The sequence below is a fragment of the Pongo abelii genome, chromosome X (assembly GCF_028885655.2).
Source record: "Pongo abelii isolate AG06213 chromosome X, NHGRI_mPonAbe1-v2.0_pri, whole genome shotgun sequence".
NCBI lineage: Eukaryota > Metazoa > Chordata > Mammalia > Primates > Hominidae > Pongo > Pongo abelii.
In genome coordinates, this window is record NC_072008.2 from 161,422,316 (window position 1) to 161,439,667 (window position 17,352).

Consider the following 17,352-nt stretch of genomic DNA (forward strand, 5'->3'; position numbering starts at 1 on the left):
AATCTATAAAGGAAAGAGGTTTAGTTGACTCACAGTTCCGCATTGCTGGGGAGGTCTCAGGAAACTTGCAATCATAGTGGAAGGCATAGGGGAAACAAGGCATCTTCTTCACAAGGTGGCAGTGGGAATGAGTGCCAGCAGGGGAAATGCCAAACACTTAGAAAACCATCAGATTTCATGAGAACTCACTCACTATCACAAGAACAGCATGGGGGAAACTGCCCCCATGACCCAATCACTTCCCACTGGGTCCCTCCCACGACATGTGGGGATTATGGGAACTACAATTCAAGATGAGATTTGGGTGGGGACACAGCCAAACCATATCTGGGTCTTTTGTGGTCTGTACAAATTTTAAGACTGCTTTTTCTATTTATGTGAAAAATGTTATTGGTATTTTGATAGGTAATACATTAAATCTAGTAGTATTGATATTTTACCAATATGAATTCTTCCATTCTATGAACATGGGATAGATACCTTTTCATTTTTTGTGCCTTCTTCAATTCCTTTCATCAGTGTTTTACAGTTGTCAGTATAGAGATCTTTCACCTCTTTGGTTAAATTTGTTCCTAGATACTTATTTTTACTATAGCTATTGAAAATGAAAATGCTTTTATGATTTCTCTCTCAGATTGTTAGCTCTTGGTATATAGAAATGCTACTGATTTTTGTATGTTGGTTTTCTATCTTGCAACTCTACTGAATTTGTTGATCAGTTCTAACAGTTTTTTGGTGGTGTGTTTAGGTTTTTCTAAATATAACATTATATCATCTACAAACAAGGGGAATTTGATTTCTTTTTTTCTAATTTGAAGGCCCTTTGCTTAATTGCTCCATCTTGGACTTCCAGGACTACATTTAATAGAATTGATGAAAGTGGGCATGCTTGTCTTGTTCCAGATCTTGGAGGAAAGGCTTTCAATTTTTTCCCATTTGGTAAAATGTTAGCTGTGGGCTTGTCATATATAACATTTACTGTTTTGAGGTATGCTCTTTTAAACCAAATTTGTTGAGAGTTTTTATCATGAAGGGATGTTGAATTTTATTCAATGCTTTCTTGACATTTATTGAAATAAATATATGGTTTTTGTCTTTCCTTCTGTTAATGTGGTATATCACATTTATTGATTTCCATATGTTGAACTATCTTTGTGTTCCTAGGATGAATCCCCCTTGAGCATGACAAATACTCATTTTAATGTGTTGTTGAATTTAGTTTGCTAGTACTTTGTTGAGGATTTTTGCATCTATATTCATCAGCGAAGTTGGCCTGTAGTTTTCTTTTTGCTGTTGTTGTGTCCTTGTCTGGTTTGGGTATTGGGATAATGCTGGTCTTGTAGAATGAGTTTGGAAACATTCTTTTCTCTTCAATTTTTTGCAATATTAAATTGTTTCAGTACAATTGGCATAAGTTTTTCTTCAGCAGTGAAGTCATCAGGTCCTGGACTTTTATTTAATGCCAGACTTTTTATTACCGCTTCAATCTCATTACTTGTTATTGGTCTGCTCAAGTTTTCTATTTCCTCATAGTTCAATCTTGGTAAGTTGTATGTGTCCAGAACTTTATCTATTTCTTCTAGTTTTTCCAATTTGTTGGCATATAGTTGATCATAATAGTTTCTAGTGAAACTTTGTATTTTTGTGTTATCAGTTTTAATGACTCTTTTCATCTCTGATTTCAATTATTTAGGTCTTCTCTCATTTTTTTTCCCTTAGTCTAACTAAAGATTTTAAATTTTATCTATCTTTCAAAAAGCCATTTTAAAAATTTCATTGGTCTGAGAATACATGGACACAGGAAGGGGAACATCACACTCTGGGGACTGTTGTGGGGTGGGGGGAGGGGGGAGGGATAGCATTGGGAGATATACCTAATGCTAGATGACGAGTTAGTGGGTGCAGCGCACCAGCATGGCACATGTATACATATGTAACTAACTTGCACATTGTGCACATGTACCCTAAAACTTAAAGTATAATAAAAAAAATTTCATTGGTCTTTCATATTGTTTTCTTTTTCTCAATATTATTTATTTCCATGATTATTATTATTTTCCTTCTACTAATTTTGGGTTTGGTTTGCTCTTGTTTTTCTATGTCCTTGAGTTACATCATCACCAGGTTTATTTGATGTTATTCTTCTTTTTTGATGTAGGCATTTATAGCTATAAACTTCTCTCTTAGTACTGCTTTTGTTGTATCCCATTCATTTTGGTATGTTGTTTCCATTTGCATTTGTTTCAGTAAATTTCCTTCTTAATTTCTTCATTGACTTATTGGTTGTTCAGGAGCGTGTTGTTTAATTTCCATGTATTTGTATAGTTTCAAAAGTTCCTCTTGTTATTGATTTCTAGTTTTATTCTACTGTAGTCAGAAAAGATACTTAATATAATTTTATTTTTTTAATGTTGATACTTGTTTTCTGGCCTAACATATAGTCTATCTTGGAGAATGTTCCATGTGCTGATAAGAAGAATGTATATTCTGCAGTAGTTGGATAAAATGTTCTGTAAAACATTAGGTAGGTTCATTTGGTCCAGAGTATGTTCCCGGATGAACTGGAGCTCCTTTATATGTTATTTGCTTCTTTTTTCTTGCTCTTTTTAGGATCCTCTCTTTGTCTTTGACCTTTGAGAGTTTAATTGTTATATGCCTTGGGGTAGTCTTATTTGGGTTGAATCTGTTTGGTGATCTTCAGCCTTCCTATACCTGGATACCTACATCTTTCTGTAGGTTTGGAAATATTTTCTGTTATTACTTCTTTGAGCTTTTTATTCATTGCTCTTTCTCTCTTGAAGGCCCATGACTCTTAGATTTGTTCTATTGAGGCAGTCCTCTAGATCTTGCAAGTGTTCTTCATTCCTTTTAATTATTTTTTGTCCTTTGACTGTGTATTTTCAAATAGCCTGTCTTTGAGCTCATTGATTGTTTGTTTTGCTTGATCAGTTCTGCTGTTTAGACTTTCCAGTGCATTTTTTTTTTCCATTCAGTTGTATTTCTCAGCTCCAGCATTTCTGGTTTTTCAAATTATTATTTTGATTTCTCTGTTAAATTTATCTCATAAATTTCTCAGTTGCTTTTTTGTGTTCTCTGGGTTTCCTCAGAACTTTTATTTTGAATTATTGATCTGAGAGCTACAATTTGCCATCTCATTAGGGTTAGTCACTGGCTCCATGCTGTCTCCATTTGGAGAGGTCATAGCTCCCTATTTGCTCTTGTTTTTTATGCACATATATCTATGTCTTTGTATGAATGCTAAATTATTTATTCCAGTCTTTGTGTCTGGCTTAGTTTGGTTTTTCAGGAGTATGCCTGTCTAAAGGTTATGTATGAATTAGAGCTCCCTTACTCTGAGATTACTGCCTCTTTTTTGGCACTAGATGGTGCTGTAAGCCCAGATTTGCTGCAGCTCTTGCAAAGGCTTGGATTACTGCCCATTCCCGATTTGGGGGAGGTCCCAAACTGGATATCCTGGTTGGGTGAGACATCTGGTTAGGATTTTGTGTCCAGAGGAACCATGGGCTAAACAGTCTCTCTCATTTGGTGTCTTCTTTGGCTTAGATGAAGAGCAGCCAATGTGTTTTGCATGCTGGGGTTGCCAGCCCCACCTCCCTCCTTTGTCTCTAGCTGCCCTCAGGATTTTTTTTACCCTAGAGGCAATCAGGCTGCTTCCCACGGATTGAGGCAGGAATGATTTTTCTGCAAAGGAACCCAAGATGGTGGGAAAGCTGGCTGTTCACCTAGATGTCACTTTTTCTGATGTACATACTGTCAGTCTGGGGGAACTTTTCTGCATGGTGCCTGGCAGCTTGGGAAGGGGATGCTGCAGTTAAAGAGGCCCATTTTTGTTATCTTCTGCTTGCAGTTTTTCTCTTCTATGTGGCCACTCAGATCCTCACAGCCTCTGTTTTGAGTTATGGTATATTCCTGGTGATAAGCTAGACACTGAATAGTTGTTTTTGTTTTTTCTGGAGGAGAGTGAAGCCAGATTGCTTCTATCCACCATTTTGGTGATATCACTGTAATCATGTTTTTTTTTTTTTTTTTTAATAAAGCCCCTGTGTGCTGGGGCATCAATGATGGTCACAGGATACTTTTTGGCCTCAGGTTTCTTTAGGAGATATCAATGGTGATATTCCATTCATGTTCAGTTTATAGTTATCCAAGATCCAAGCATACTCAAATGAGCCCTTTCCTATCTCAGCAGCTTCTTTCTCAAATTTTTCAATGGTTCCTTTGTTGATCACGTCACATTTATAGATCAGATGGCCAGCAGTGTTGAACTTTCCTGAGTCTACATGTCCAGTGTTGACGATAGTGACATGAACCTTTTCCTTTCCCAATTTTGGCTTAGATTTAGCAGTGATTTTCATGATACTTGTGTTATGACAGCAAACCAACTGTGAATAAAGCAATTCTATATATCTTAACACTCATAAAACATTTGACTATGTTTTATAATACTTATTTATATTTATCCACATATTTAACTTTGTTTGCTCTTTATCCCATCTTGTCTCTCATGCCTTCCATTCTGTATCACTTTTTTATTGTCTCAAGTATAACATTAGAATGTTTTAGTGGACTTTTGCTAGTGGTGAAGTTTCTCTGTTTATGCTTGTCTGAAAATGTATTTCTTTCACCTTCATTCTTCAATCAAATATTTTTTAGATTTTCATTTTTATTATTAGGTTAGAGCAAGTGAAGTAGCAGCAAAAGTGTCCATCATACAATCTGGCTTTCCCTGGTCCTCAGGGCAAGGAGGAAACTTGGGCAGCAGACAATCACTCAATCCTGGCAGACTCTCAGAATCTCACTTGGGCCCTAAAGTGCATCTGCTTGGTGGCATTGTTCTTCATTTCTGTCTTCAGCATCCATTTTGACTTCATCCTTTGGATATAATGCATGTCTCACTTTCATGTAAGAGCTGCTCCTGTGTTGCCAGTCTATCCCAGGGCTCTCTATTACTGAAGCACTCAGCCCATGGCCTTACAATATTTAGCAACTGCCACAGCTCTTGACAAGCCAAATCACTGTTTGTAGTGTCTCATCAAGGAGTGATGACCCACTCTGGCATCAGAAGGCAGAATCAGTTCCATGCTTTCATCATCATATTCTAAGTCCTTTCCTAAGGGCAACTCCTCAGCCTCATTAGGGTCCTCCCCTTCCTTGTGATCTGGGTAGCTACTCCTAAAATCATACAAGTCTGCAAATTCCAAAGCAGCATCACCATCTGTAAAAAGCTTACACTGGCTTTTGTCATACATGCCTGTACAGCTTCTGTTGAGTAGAAGGACTTCCCTTTCTCATTGCAACACAAGCAAATCTTCTCAACACAAACTTTCTCTCCCAAGTAATTAATCAGTCCCTTAAGATCTGAAAGATATTCTATATCAGTAATAAAGAAGCAGTGGACTTTGGTCATACTTGTGTCATTTTGTTAATTGCTTTCTTTCTTTTTTTTTTAAGATCCTTTGATCCTTTCTTCTTCTGTTGCATTCTTCCTTTATAGTTTGATGGCTTTGGACCTTTTTAAAATGTTTTGTGTATCTACTATAGGCTTTTGCTCTGTGGTTACTATGAGGCTTACACAAAATTAGCAGGCTATTTTAAACTGATAACAACTTAATTTTTATTGCATCCACAAACTCTACACTTTTATTCCCTTTCTCCTACATATTATTATTATTTTTGAGACAGGGTCTTGCTCTGTTGCCCAGGCTGGAGTGTAGTGGTGTGATCATTGCTTACTGTAGCCTTGACTCCTCCAGGTTCAAGCAGTCCTCCCACCTCCACCTGCTGAGTAGTGGGACTACGGGCATGCACCACCATGCTTTGTTAATTTTTAAATTTTTTATAGAGATGAGATCTCACAATCTTGCCCAAGTTAGTCTCAAACACCTGGGCTCAAGTGATCCTCCCACCTCGGCCCCCACAAAGTGTTGAGATTACAGCCATGAGCCACTGTGCCCAGCCTATTTTATGTTTTTGATGTGACAATTTACATCTTTTAATAATTTGCATTCTTTAACACATTATTATAGCTTTAGTTTTTAAAATAGCTTTCTTTGTCTTTTATCTTTTATACTAAAGATACAATTAATTTACCCACTGCCATTACACTGTTAGAGTGTTTTGGATTTGACAATGTACTTATTTTTATTAGTGGGTTTTATCCTTTCATATGTCTTCATATCACTAATAAGCATCCTCTTTCTTCAGCTTGAAGAACTCCTTCTAGCATTTCTTATAAAGCAGATCTAGCTTTTGTCTTTCTGAGAAAATCTTTATCACCCCTTCATTTCTGAAAGATAAGATTACTGGATATAGTATTTTTCATTGCTAGTTTTTATTTCCTTTCAGGATTTTAAATCTACGTTTTCACTCCCTTCTGGCCTACAACATTTCTTTTGAGAAATCCACTAATAATCTTATACAAAGGATATGAACAGACATTTCTCAAAAGAAGACATTTATGCAGCCGACAGATACATAAAAATATGCTTATCATCACTGGCCATCAGAGAAATGCAAATCAAAACCACAATGAGATACCATCTCACACCAGTTAGAATGGCGATCATTAAAAAGTCAGGAAACAACAGGTGCTGGAGAGGATGTGGAGAAATAGGAACACTTTTACACTGTTGGTGGGACTATAAACTAGTTCAACCATTGTGGAAGACAGTGTGGCAATTCCTCAAGGATCTAGAATTAGAAATACCATTTGACCCAGCCATTCCATTACTGGGTATATACCCAAAGGATTATAAATCATGCTGCTATAAAGACACATGCACACGTATGTTTATTGCGGCACTATTCACAATAGGAAAGACTTGGAACCAAGCCAAATGTCCATCAATGATAGACTTGATTAAGAAAATGTGGCACATATACACCGTGGAATACTATGCAGCCATAAAAAAGGATGAGTTCATGTCCTTTGTAGGGACATGGATGAAGCTGGAAACCATCATTCTCAGCAAACTATCACAAGGACAAAAAACCAAACACTGTATGTTCTCACTCATAGGTGGGAATTGAACAATGAGAACACTTGGACACAGGTAGGGGAACATCACACACCAGGGCCTGTCATGGGGTGGGGGGAAGAGGGAGGGATAGCATTAGGAGATATACCTAATGTAAATGATGAGTTAATGGGTGCAGCACACCAACATGGCACGTGTATACATATGTAACAAACCTGCAGGTTGTGCACATGTACCCTAGAACTTAAAATATAATTTAAAAAAACAAAAACAAAACAAAACAAACAAAAAGAAATTTTCTTTACATCCTCTCTCCTCATTCTTCCCATACTCAATTAACAGCCAGTCTTATATGCTTATCTTTAATTAGATCCAACATCCTTCCATTTCTTTCCATTTCTGTCACCACCACACTGGTCTAAATAACTGTCTTCTTTTATCTGTATGACTGCAATAGCATCTTAACTGGTATCTCTGCCTCCACTCTTGCCCATGGATGCTGTGTGACATGATTCCATATAATCAGTCTTTCCTAGAGTCCTAGAGTTTGGATATAAATGGGAGACCTGCTTTTGTCTCCCTACATTTATCATTTACTAATTCATTCAACATACATTTATTTGAACATCTGCCATGTGCCAGGAACTGTTCAAAGTTCTGGGGACACAATATTGAACAATACCTCCAAAGTTTGTGTTCTTAATGAGCTTAACTTATAGTCAGAGAAGATAGACAATAAAGAAATAAATATATAATACTTCAGGCACTGTTAAGTGCATTGAAAAAAAATGATGGGAGCAATATTTACATACAGTGTTCAGGGAAAGCCTCACTGATAAAATGAAATTTGAGCAGCGTCCTGAAGGAAGTAAGAGAACTTGCATTAGAGTATCAGGGGACATAATTTTAAGTACAGAGAACAGAAACTGTAATGTTCTAGAGATAGGAGCACATCTACTCCATTTGAGAAGAACAAGGAGGTCAGTGTGGCTGAGGCAGGATTAACAGGAGACAATGGTAACAGATGAGGGCAGAGAGGTTGCAGAGGGTCAAATTTCGTAGGGTCTTGAAGGCCATGGTGAAGGATTTAGAATTTACTGAGTGAGATGAAAATCCACTGGAGGATTTGAAGCAGAGAACAGTGATCAGAATTGCAATTTGAAAAATTACTTTAGATGCAATGTTGGGAAAAGACTATATGAGGGTAAGGTTGGAAACAGGAAGGCTTTGTATCAACTCTCATCTGAATTATTGCAATGGCTTCTTGCAATAATTCAGATGAGAGTTGATGATAGTTTAGATGTGGTTGGTAGTCACTGAGGTGTAGAGAAGAGGCTGGGGTGTGTGTGTGTGTGTGATTTATAGACTTGATTTTATTATTACAGAAGCAGTACATATGCAGTGTAGATAATTTGAAAATATAGGCAAATAACATTCAAAAAATAAAAACATCACTTTTATAGCATCTGAAGTGACATTGTATCCTCTCTTGGCTTGTAACCTGCTTTCCCTGGTCAATTATCTTCATCGTTCCATTTCAGTACATTTTCATCTTATTCAATACTAAGGCCATAATCAACCCTGATTATTTTTTGAAATTATAGCCAACAGGATCTGATATGGTTTGGCTGTGTCCCCACCCAAATCTCATCTTGAATTCCCATGTGTTGTGGGAGGGACCTGGTGGGAGGTAATTGAATCATGGGGGCAGGTCTTTCCTATGCTGTTCTTGGGATAGTGAATAAGTCTCATGAGAACTGATGGTTTTAAAAAGAAGAGTTTTTGGCTGGGCATGGTGGCTCACACCTGTAATCCCAGCACTTTGGGAGGCCAAGGTGGGTGGATCATAAGGTCAGGAGTTAGACAGCAGTCTGGCCAATATGGTGAAACCTCATCTCTACTAAAGATACTGTGGACTTTTGAGTTAATGCTGAAATGAGTTATGACTTTGGGGGACTGTTGGGAAGGCATGATTGGTTTTGAAATGTGAGGACATGAGATTTGGGAGGGGACAGGGGGAATGATATGGTTTGGCTGTGTCCCTACCCAAATCTCATCTCATGTGGTGGCACATGCCTGTAGTACCAGCTACTTGGAAGGCTGAGGCAGGAGAATCACTTGAATCCGGGAGGTGGAGGTTGCAGTGAGCCAAGATCATGCCACTGACTCCAGCCTGCATGACAGAGCAAGACTCCGTCTAAAAAGAAAAAAAGAAAAAAAAGAGTTTTCCTGCACAAGCCTTCTTTCTTTGCCTGCTGCCATCCATGTAAGACATGACTTGCTCCTCCTTGCCTTCTGCCATGATTTTGAGGCCTCCCCAGCCATGTGGAACAGTAAGTCCATAAAACCTCTTTCCTTTGTAAATTTCCCAGTCTCAGGTATATCTTTATCAGCAGTGTGAGAACAGACTAATACAGTAAGTTGGTACCAGTAGAGTGGGGTGCTGCTGAAAAGATACCCAAAAATATGGCAGTGACTTTGGAACTGGGTAACAGGCAGAGGTTGGAACAGTTTGGAGGGCCCAGAAGATGACAGGAAAATGTGGAAAGTTTGGAACTCCCTAGAGACTTGTTGAATGGCTTTGACCAAAAGACTGATAATGATATGGACAATGAAATCCAGGCTGAGGTGGTCTCAGATAGAGACGAGGAACTTGTTGGGAACTGGAGCAAAGGTAAATCTTGTTATGTTTTAGCAAAGATGCTGGTGGCATTTTGCCCCTGTCCTAGAGATTTGTGGAACTTTGAATTTGAAAGAGATGATTTAGGGTATCTACCATTCCAGGGTCTGGAGGACGGTGGCCCTCTTCTCACAGCTCCACTAGGTGGTACACTAGTAGGGACTCTGTGTGGGTGCTCTGAGCCCACATTTCCCTTCTGCACTGCCCTAGCAGAGGTTCTCCATGAGGGCCCACCCCCGCAGCAAAATTCTGCCTAGACATCCAGGTGTTTTCATACATCTTCTGAAATCTAGGCGGAAGTTCCCAAACCCCAATTCTTTACTTCTGTGCACTCGCAGGCTCAACATCATGTGGAAGCTGCCAAGGCTTGGGACTTGCACCCTATGAAGCCACAGCCTGAGCTCTACATTGACCCCTTTCAGCCATGGCTGTAGTGGCTGGGACACAAGGCACCAAGTCCCTAGGCTGCACACAGCATGGGGATCCTGGGCCCGGCCCATGAAACAACCTTTTCCTCTTAGGCCTTTGGGCTGGTGATGGGAGGTGCTGGTGTGAAGACCTCTGACATGCCCTGGAGACATTTTCCCCATTGTCTTGGGGATTAACATTCGGCTCCTCATTACTTACGCAAATTTCTGCAGCCGGCTTGAATTTCTCCTCAGAAAATGGGATTTGCTTTTCTATAACATTATGAGGCTGCAAATTTTCCAAACTTTTATGCTCTGCTTCCCTTATGAAACTGAATGCCCTTAATAGCACCCAAGTTGCCTCTTGAATGCTTTGCTGTTTAGAAATTAATGGAAGTGCCTGGATGCCCAGGCAGAAGTTTGCTGCGGGGGTGGGCCCTCATGTAGAAACTCTGCTAGGGCAGTGCAGAAGGGAAATGTGGGCTCAGGGCACCCACACAGAGTCCCTACTGGGGTACCACCTAGTGGAGCTGTGAGAAGAGGGCTACCGTCCTCCAGACCCCGGAATGGTAGATCCACCAAAAACTTGCACCAGCATCTGGAAAAGCTACAGAAAATGCCAGCCCATGAAGGCAGACACAAGGGAGGCTGTACCCTGCAAAGCCACAGGGGTGGAGCTGCCCAAGACCATGGGCACCCACCTCTTGCATCAGCATGACCCAGATGCAAGACATCGAGTCAAAGGAGATCACTTTAGAGATTTAAGATTTGACTGCCCCGTAGAATTTCAGACTTGCATGGGGCCTGTAGGCCCTTTGTTTTGGCCAATTTCTCCCATTTGGAATGGCTGTATTTACCCAATGCCTATACCCCATTGTATCTAGGAAGTAACTAACTTGCTTTTGACTTTACATGCTCATAGGTGGAAGGGACTTGCCTTGTCTTAGATGAGACATTGGAATGTGGACTTTTGAGTTAATGCTGAAATGAGTTATGACTTTGGGGGACTGTTGGGAAGGCATGATTGGTTTTGAAATGTGAGGACATGAGATTGGGAGGGGACAGGGTGGAATAATATGGTTTGGCTGTGTCCCTACCCAAATCTCATCTTGAATTCCCATGTTCTGTGGGAGGGACCTGATAGGAGGTAATTGAATCATGGCAGTAGGTCCTTCCCTTGCTGTTCTCATGATAGTGAATAAGTCTCACAAGATCTGATGGTTTTAAAAAGAGGAGAGGAGTTTCCCTGCACAAGCTCTCTCTCTCTGCCTGCGCCATCCATGTAAGATATAACTTGCTCTTCCCTGCTTTCTGCCATGATTGTGAGGCCTCCCCAGCCATGTGGAACTGTGAGTCCATTAAACTTCTTTCTTTTGTAAATTGCCCAGTCTCAGGTATGTCTTTATTAGCAGTGTGAAAATGGACTAATACAGGATCCTTTACAGATTAGATGTTAATGTAAGATAAAAAGAGTTGGAAAACTTCAAGGTCTGTGGACTGAATAACTGAAATAGGGAATGGTTTTACTTATTTTTTTGAGATCAAGTCTGACTCTGTTGCCCAGGCTGGAGTGCAGTGAGGCCATTTCAGCTCACTGCAACCTCTGTCTCCCCAGTTCAAGTGATTCTTGTGCCTCAGCCTACTGAGTAGCTGGGACTGCAGGTGTGCACCACCATGCCTGGCTAATTTTTGTATTTTTAATAGAGATGAGGTTTTGCCATGTTGCCCAGGCTGATCTTGAACTCCAGGGCTCAACCAATCCAGCTGCCTCAGCTTCCCCAAGTGCTGGGATTACAGGAGTGAGCCACCATGCCCGGCCAGGAATGGTTTTTGATTGCCATGGAGAAGGCTGAGCAATCAGCAGGCTTTGGGAAGGGGCAGGAATTAAGAGTCTAATTGTGTGCATGTTAAGGTAGGGAGTTGATATGTAAATTTTGACTTCAGGAGAGAGATCTGAGAATATCTCCAGATATTCAACTGGAGTTATCTGTAGATAGATAGTACTTAAAATCGTGAGGCTAAACAATGTCGTCACAGAGTGAGTATAAATAGAATAAAGGAGAAGTTGGAGAACTAATCCCTGGAGTACTCTAACCTTTAAAGATTAGGGGGATGAAGAAGGACTCGCAAAGTTGACAAAGATTGGCAGTAAGTTTAGTAGAAAAGTGAAGAAAAGTGGTGTTAGAGAAACCAAGTGAGAACCTGTATCAACGATGGAGTAATCACCTCTCAAATACTACTGAGAATTCAAATATGATGAGGACTAGGAATCAGTAATGTAAAGATCAATAATGACCTTGAAAATGTAGTTCTTATAAAATAATAGAGATAAAAGCTTCTTTGGAGTGGGTTAAAGAGGAGAGAATGGCAGGAAAAGATGCAAAGGCTGCAAGCAGGGACAATTATTTTAAGACGGTTTCTGTAAAGATAGGGGAGGAAATAATAGCATGATTGATGTTGATGAGATTAATCTAGTGGAGAGATAAATTGATGATGTAAGGGAGAAAAGGAGAAATTGCTGGAGCAACATTTTTTATGAAGGGAGAAGAGATGGGAATCAAGTACAAAACTGGAGAGGTTGGCCTTAGGAGCACAGACATTCTATTTATTGTAATAAGTGTGCAGGCAGAGTATATGGGTACAAATGCCAGTAAATGTGATGTTGGGTGTCTGTGGAGGTTCATTGCACAGCATCAGCTAAGAGTGAAAATGGGCATTGGAGAATGGAAAAAAGGCGCTCGAGATTTAAGGAAAACACAGAAAATCTAAGATAGAGGTCCAGGAGAATGAGAAAGTCAGTGGACTAGGGAAATAGTCTATGGTTGCAATGCAGCAATAAGGGCTTACTTGAGCTAGAAAGCAAGGTGGGAAAGTGACAAGTCATACTCGTCCCTTCTTGTTCCTCAAACATGGTAAACTTTTTCCATTCTCAGGGCCTTTGCATTTTCTCTTCCCTCTGTCTGGAAACGTCTTCTCTCAGAGCTCCATCAGTTGGCCTGTTATCATCATTTAGGTCTCAACTCCTCAAAGATGATTTCTATGACCACCACAGCTAATGTAACACTCTACCATATTATTCTATTCTATCTTCTGAATAACACAATTGAGATTGCCTTATTTAGTTTTGTACTAACTTGTCTCTTGCTCTTTCCAATAGAATATAAGCTCCTGCTGTGCTGCACTCCAATGTGTACAAAAGTGTCTGGCTTGTAGTAGGTGTTCCATAAATATTTGTGACTGACTGACTCTCCTTATATTTATATTCCACATTTCTCTGTACTACTTGGCTGCTCAACCTCCCTCCACTCAACTAAAAATAAAATCATCCTACTTTGCCCTCTGGATCCCCAGTATCATGAAAACCAATCCTCCCCAAGTCCTTAACCTCTTTAACACGAACTTGCTTCTTCCTTCTGCCTTGCTTAAAGTTCTCTGATGAGACTAAGATTTCCCCTGCAGCTCAAAAAGTTGATAGGTGAGGTTGACTTTCTTCCTGCTCCCCATTGCTCCTTCTTGACCCTGATTCCTCTACCCTCTTGTAAACCTCTCTTCTATATCACCAGAGTAAGAGTTTCAAGACACCTTGATTTTTCATCCTCTAACTCTCATTGTTGGTGTCATCATCTGGTAAAGTCAAATGTCACAAGAGCAGAGCAAAGGAATAACCAATGAATCATACCTGTTTCTTAGAATATGTGGGGAGCTACTCATCCCATAATCCCAGAGCCTCTCCACTGCAGCAATAAAATAGTGTCGTGTTTTCTTTTGAAAGCTGCGGGGGCTCTGATTTTCATCCTCATAAATGTCAAAATCTTCCTTCTTCATTTCGACTGAGATGGTATCATCATAGTCAATTTCCTCTTGATCTGACTGAAGAGTAGTAAGAGTTATTTCCCTTTGATGGCGTTTCAAGACTGGTGGGTTTTGAGAGCACAGCCTTTCAGTCCCACCTTGCTTTGCCCAGGTGACTTCTATTTCGGGCTTATTTTGTCCCTCATTTATTGCTGCTATTGCATGACTGCTTTCACAAGCATTCAGGGACAAAATAGTATCCTTTTTCTTAAAAGCTGTTTTTTCTGGTGACTTCTCTTGGGATTTCCACTCTTCTTTTGGTATCTGAGTACCATAGTGGTTATCCCAAGCAAGAGGACCCAATAGCTTGGAGGGAGTCTTTGCAGAGCTTTCTGTTGCTACTCTCAGAAAGGGAATTTTTCCAGGTCTGTTTGCTTCATTCCACTTAATTGCTCCCTCTGTTTCCTGAAGAAGGCTCCCTTCCACGAGATCCAGATGGCCAGGAGACCCATTGCTAGTTTCCGTAGGGAAAAGGTCCTTCTGATAAATGTGAACTTTTGGAAGCAATTCAACTTTGCCAGATGTTTTGGGCAAGCCTGGTTTCGAGAGAACAGTGTTCTCAACTTTCTTGTATGTGACTGAATTTGTGGCACTTGTCCCCAGGGAGCCAACCTCTCTTTGATCACCAGTCATCTCCAAGGTTAGAATGGCTAAAGAAAGGTTATTTTTTTTGGCTCCTGGTAAGAAATGACTGCTTTCTTGGACCCCAGAATCTCTCTTTCTATAAGATGGTGCTGGAAGATGAGAAGCGTTGTCTTGGAATAGGACCCTGGTCAGATCTATAGGTCTAATAGATGGAAATGATGATGATACCTTTGCAATGGGTAATGGAGATCTATTTGCTTGAGTGATGCTATGACTCCTCGTAAGGCAATCTGATAAGGGAGACTGAGTAATGGCCCCTTTCTCCTTCTCATTGTAGTCTATCTGTGTGAGGGTGCTCGGGGTCAAATGTTTCATGTTTTCGGACCACTGGGTTGAGGTGTCATCCACAATTATCCTTTTTTCAAGTTCTGTTTCTTCTAGTGGGAGTCTGAATTGTTTCAAAGCTCTCTTACCACGTTGCGTGACAAAATTCTGCTGGCTTGTATTAGGAGATATACTTGTGGTGCGTGCATATTTCTCTACAATTTGCTTGGTTTGATTTCCCAAGCCTTCCAAGTTTTCTTCCTCCCCTTTTTTTGAGAAATGAGCCGTGTGTTTCTTTGTTCTATTTGTTGAATCATTTAATGACCTAAAATCTTGAAGTACTGGAGCATATGCCCCCTCATATGAACCTTCTACATTTTGCCTAGTGCTCAGTAAGAAAAGGTTCTTCATGAAATTCTTAGTGCCAGTCACTGTATGTATCTGAGGCAAAACTACACTCTCTTGGATTAATGTTTCCTTCCTTTCTATTTCTTCCTGAATTTTTTTTTCTTGATTGTGTGTATTATTTTCATGTAAATTATCCAAGTTAGTAAGAAATAGGTTTCTGCTGCTTGGAAAAACCATCTCTTTGAGTCCTACGTCCTTTGTAAACTCACCCTTTCCTACTACCACTTTGTTTTTCTCAGACAAGAAATTCTGACCTTCCACAGATTTTTCTGGTCCTAAAGATACTAATTGCTTTGGACTGGGGCCTTGCCCAGAGTTCAGGGAGTTCTTTCCATGAGTCCTTTGTATCCAACTTGCTGATTCTGGCAAGAATAGCATCTTAAAGAATGACATATCTGGATTTTCTGCATCTGGTGGAATGGGGCCCTCTTTTTTCTGTTGGACCATTTCCATGTTTTTTGATGAAGTAGTTTTATTTGACATATGATTTAGCCTCAAGGCTGTAGCATTTTTGTCAATAAGCATTCTGTTATGAATCAAAGGTGTCACTTTTTGAAACTCAGTATCGCTTTCTAATATATTTTGCCAGACTGATGGACTATTCTCAATTAATAATGATGGGCCATCAATGTGAGTCTTTCTATTAGTTGCTGAATTATTGGAAGTTTTGTTTGTCTTTAACAAAGAGATGCTAACTTTGAATAAGGCATTATCTTTAGTCAACAAAGCAGGTCCATGAGCTCTTTTCCCTTTAAATAACCTACCACTCTCTGTTAACGATACATTTTTTCCCCATGAACTTTCTTGGCTATTCATTAAACCTGATTCTAACAACTTTGAATCATTATTTTCTTCACTCAAGCTCAGAGGTCCACCAGACTCAATAAGGGGAGATGACTTTTTGCCAAATAGAGTGGTATCTAATTGACTATCATAATGAACTGGCATACTTGGGGGTCCTAAGGAACTTGTATTATCAGTACCTGCTGCCAAATTGTCTGATGGAATTGTTGAAATCAGATTATTTGATGTACTAGAAACTTTGAAATCAAGTTTCTTCAACTCTGTTGCTGCAGTTGTCCCCAGTTTCTCATTTAATCTTAATTGGAGGCCTGGCTCAGGGGTAAATACCATGTCCCCACTGTGATGGAGCTGTGGCCTGAGGTGTGTCATTTCAGACAGGCTGTTATTACTGCCTATTGCTCCAGGTGATGGATCATCAGAAAAAGTCTCATATTTGGCTTCTTGGAGATCAGATAAGGATAGCCCATGTGGAGTAGGACTCTGTCGCAAGAGCGTCAACAAATCACTAGAGGAGACATTTTGTACTTTAGGCATAGGTGTTCTGTGTGCAAACCAAGGGTCAGTCTTCTCTATGTCATTTTCTGGAACTGTGGTGGCATTAAATTGGTTTTGCCTAGTGCTAGGGTGTCTTGAATTCTGGGAGAAGCTTCTTGGTTCAATGGCATTGTTTTTACTCAGCAAGTATGTTGAAATATCTTCATAACTGTCCTCATAATAATCATCAGTGTTCTTGTCACAACTAGAAACCTTCAGTAAGGCGGTCATGCCTCTGTTCCGAAAGTCTGAGTTGTGGCACCCCAGAATCCATAGGCCTGGAGATGAGGAAGAATAAGACTCTGGTTACTCATAACACAGATTCTAAAACGTTCTGTTAGAGGTTCTCTCCCATTCCCAGATAAATGAAAAAATACTAGTCAGTATCATTATATCACAGGTCATTGGGTTAAATCCCTGGAACATGTAATATAAAAGTGGTTTTTGCATTGCTGCTGTTGTGATATGCCTGTTTGTGACCATAAGAAAGGACTGTGATAAAAATGAATAGATACTCGGATTAAAATAGGGAAATGTAATTAATATACACAATAGTGGAGGGTCTTAATAGTGACACAGAACTCTCTGAATATGACAGTGATTTAATTCAGGAAAGTATTTATATTGGCTAGATGTTATTGCTATATCACATAGTGGCACAGGTTCCTCTTAAATCCATCAGATTGCCTGGATTCAAATCCAAGTTCTACCATTTACCAGCTGTGTGACTTTGAGAAAGTCACTTAAGCTTTCTGAACAA

General features: G+C 39.8%; 1 protein-coding gene across 1 annotated transcript in view; it reads right to left on the bottom strand.

Moving 5' to 3' along the window:
* The window catches only part of F8 (coagulation factor VIII), a 219,492-nt gene that overhangs the window by 88,426 nt on the left and 113,714 nt on the right, over positions 1-17,352 (bottom strand). The window contains exon 14 of the mRNA XM_024240561.3: positions 13,765-16,870. Within this exon, the coding sequence (XP_024096329.1) occupies positions 13,765-16,870 (3,106 nt within the window). The remainder of the gene's footprint in view (positions 1-13,764; positions 16,871-17,352) is intronic.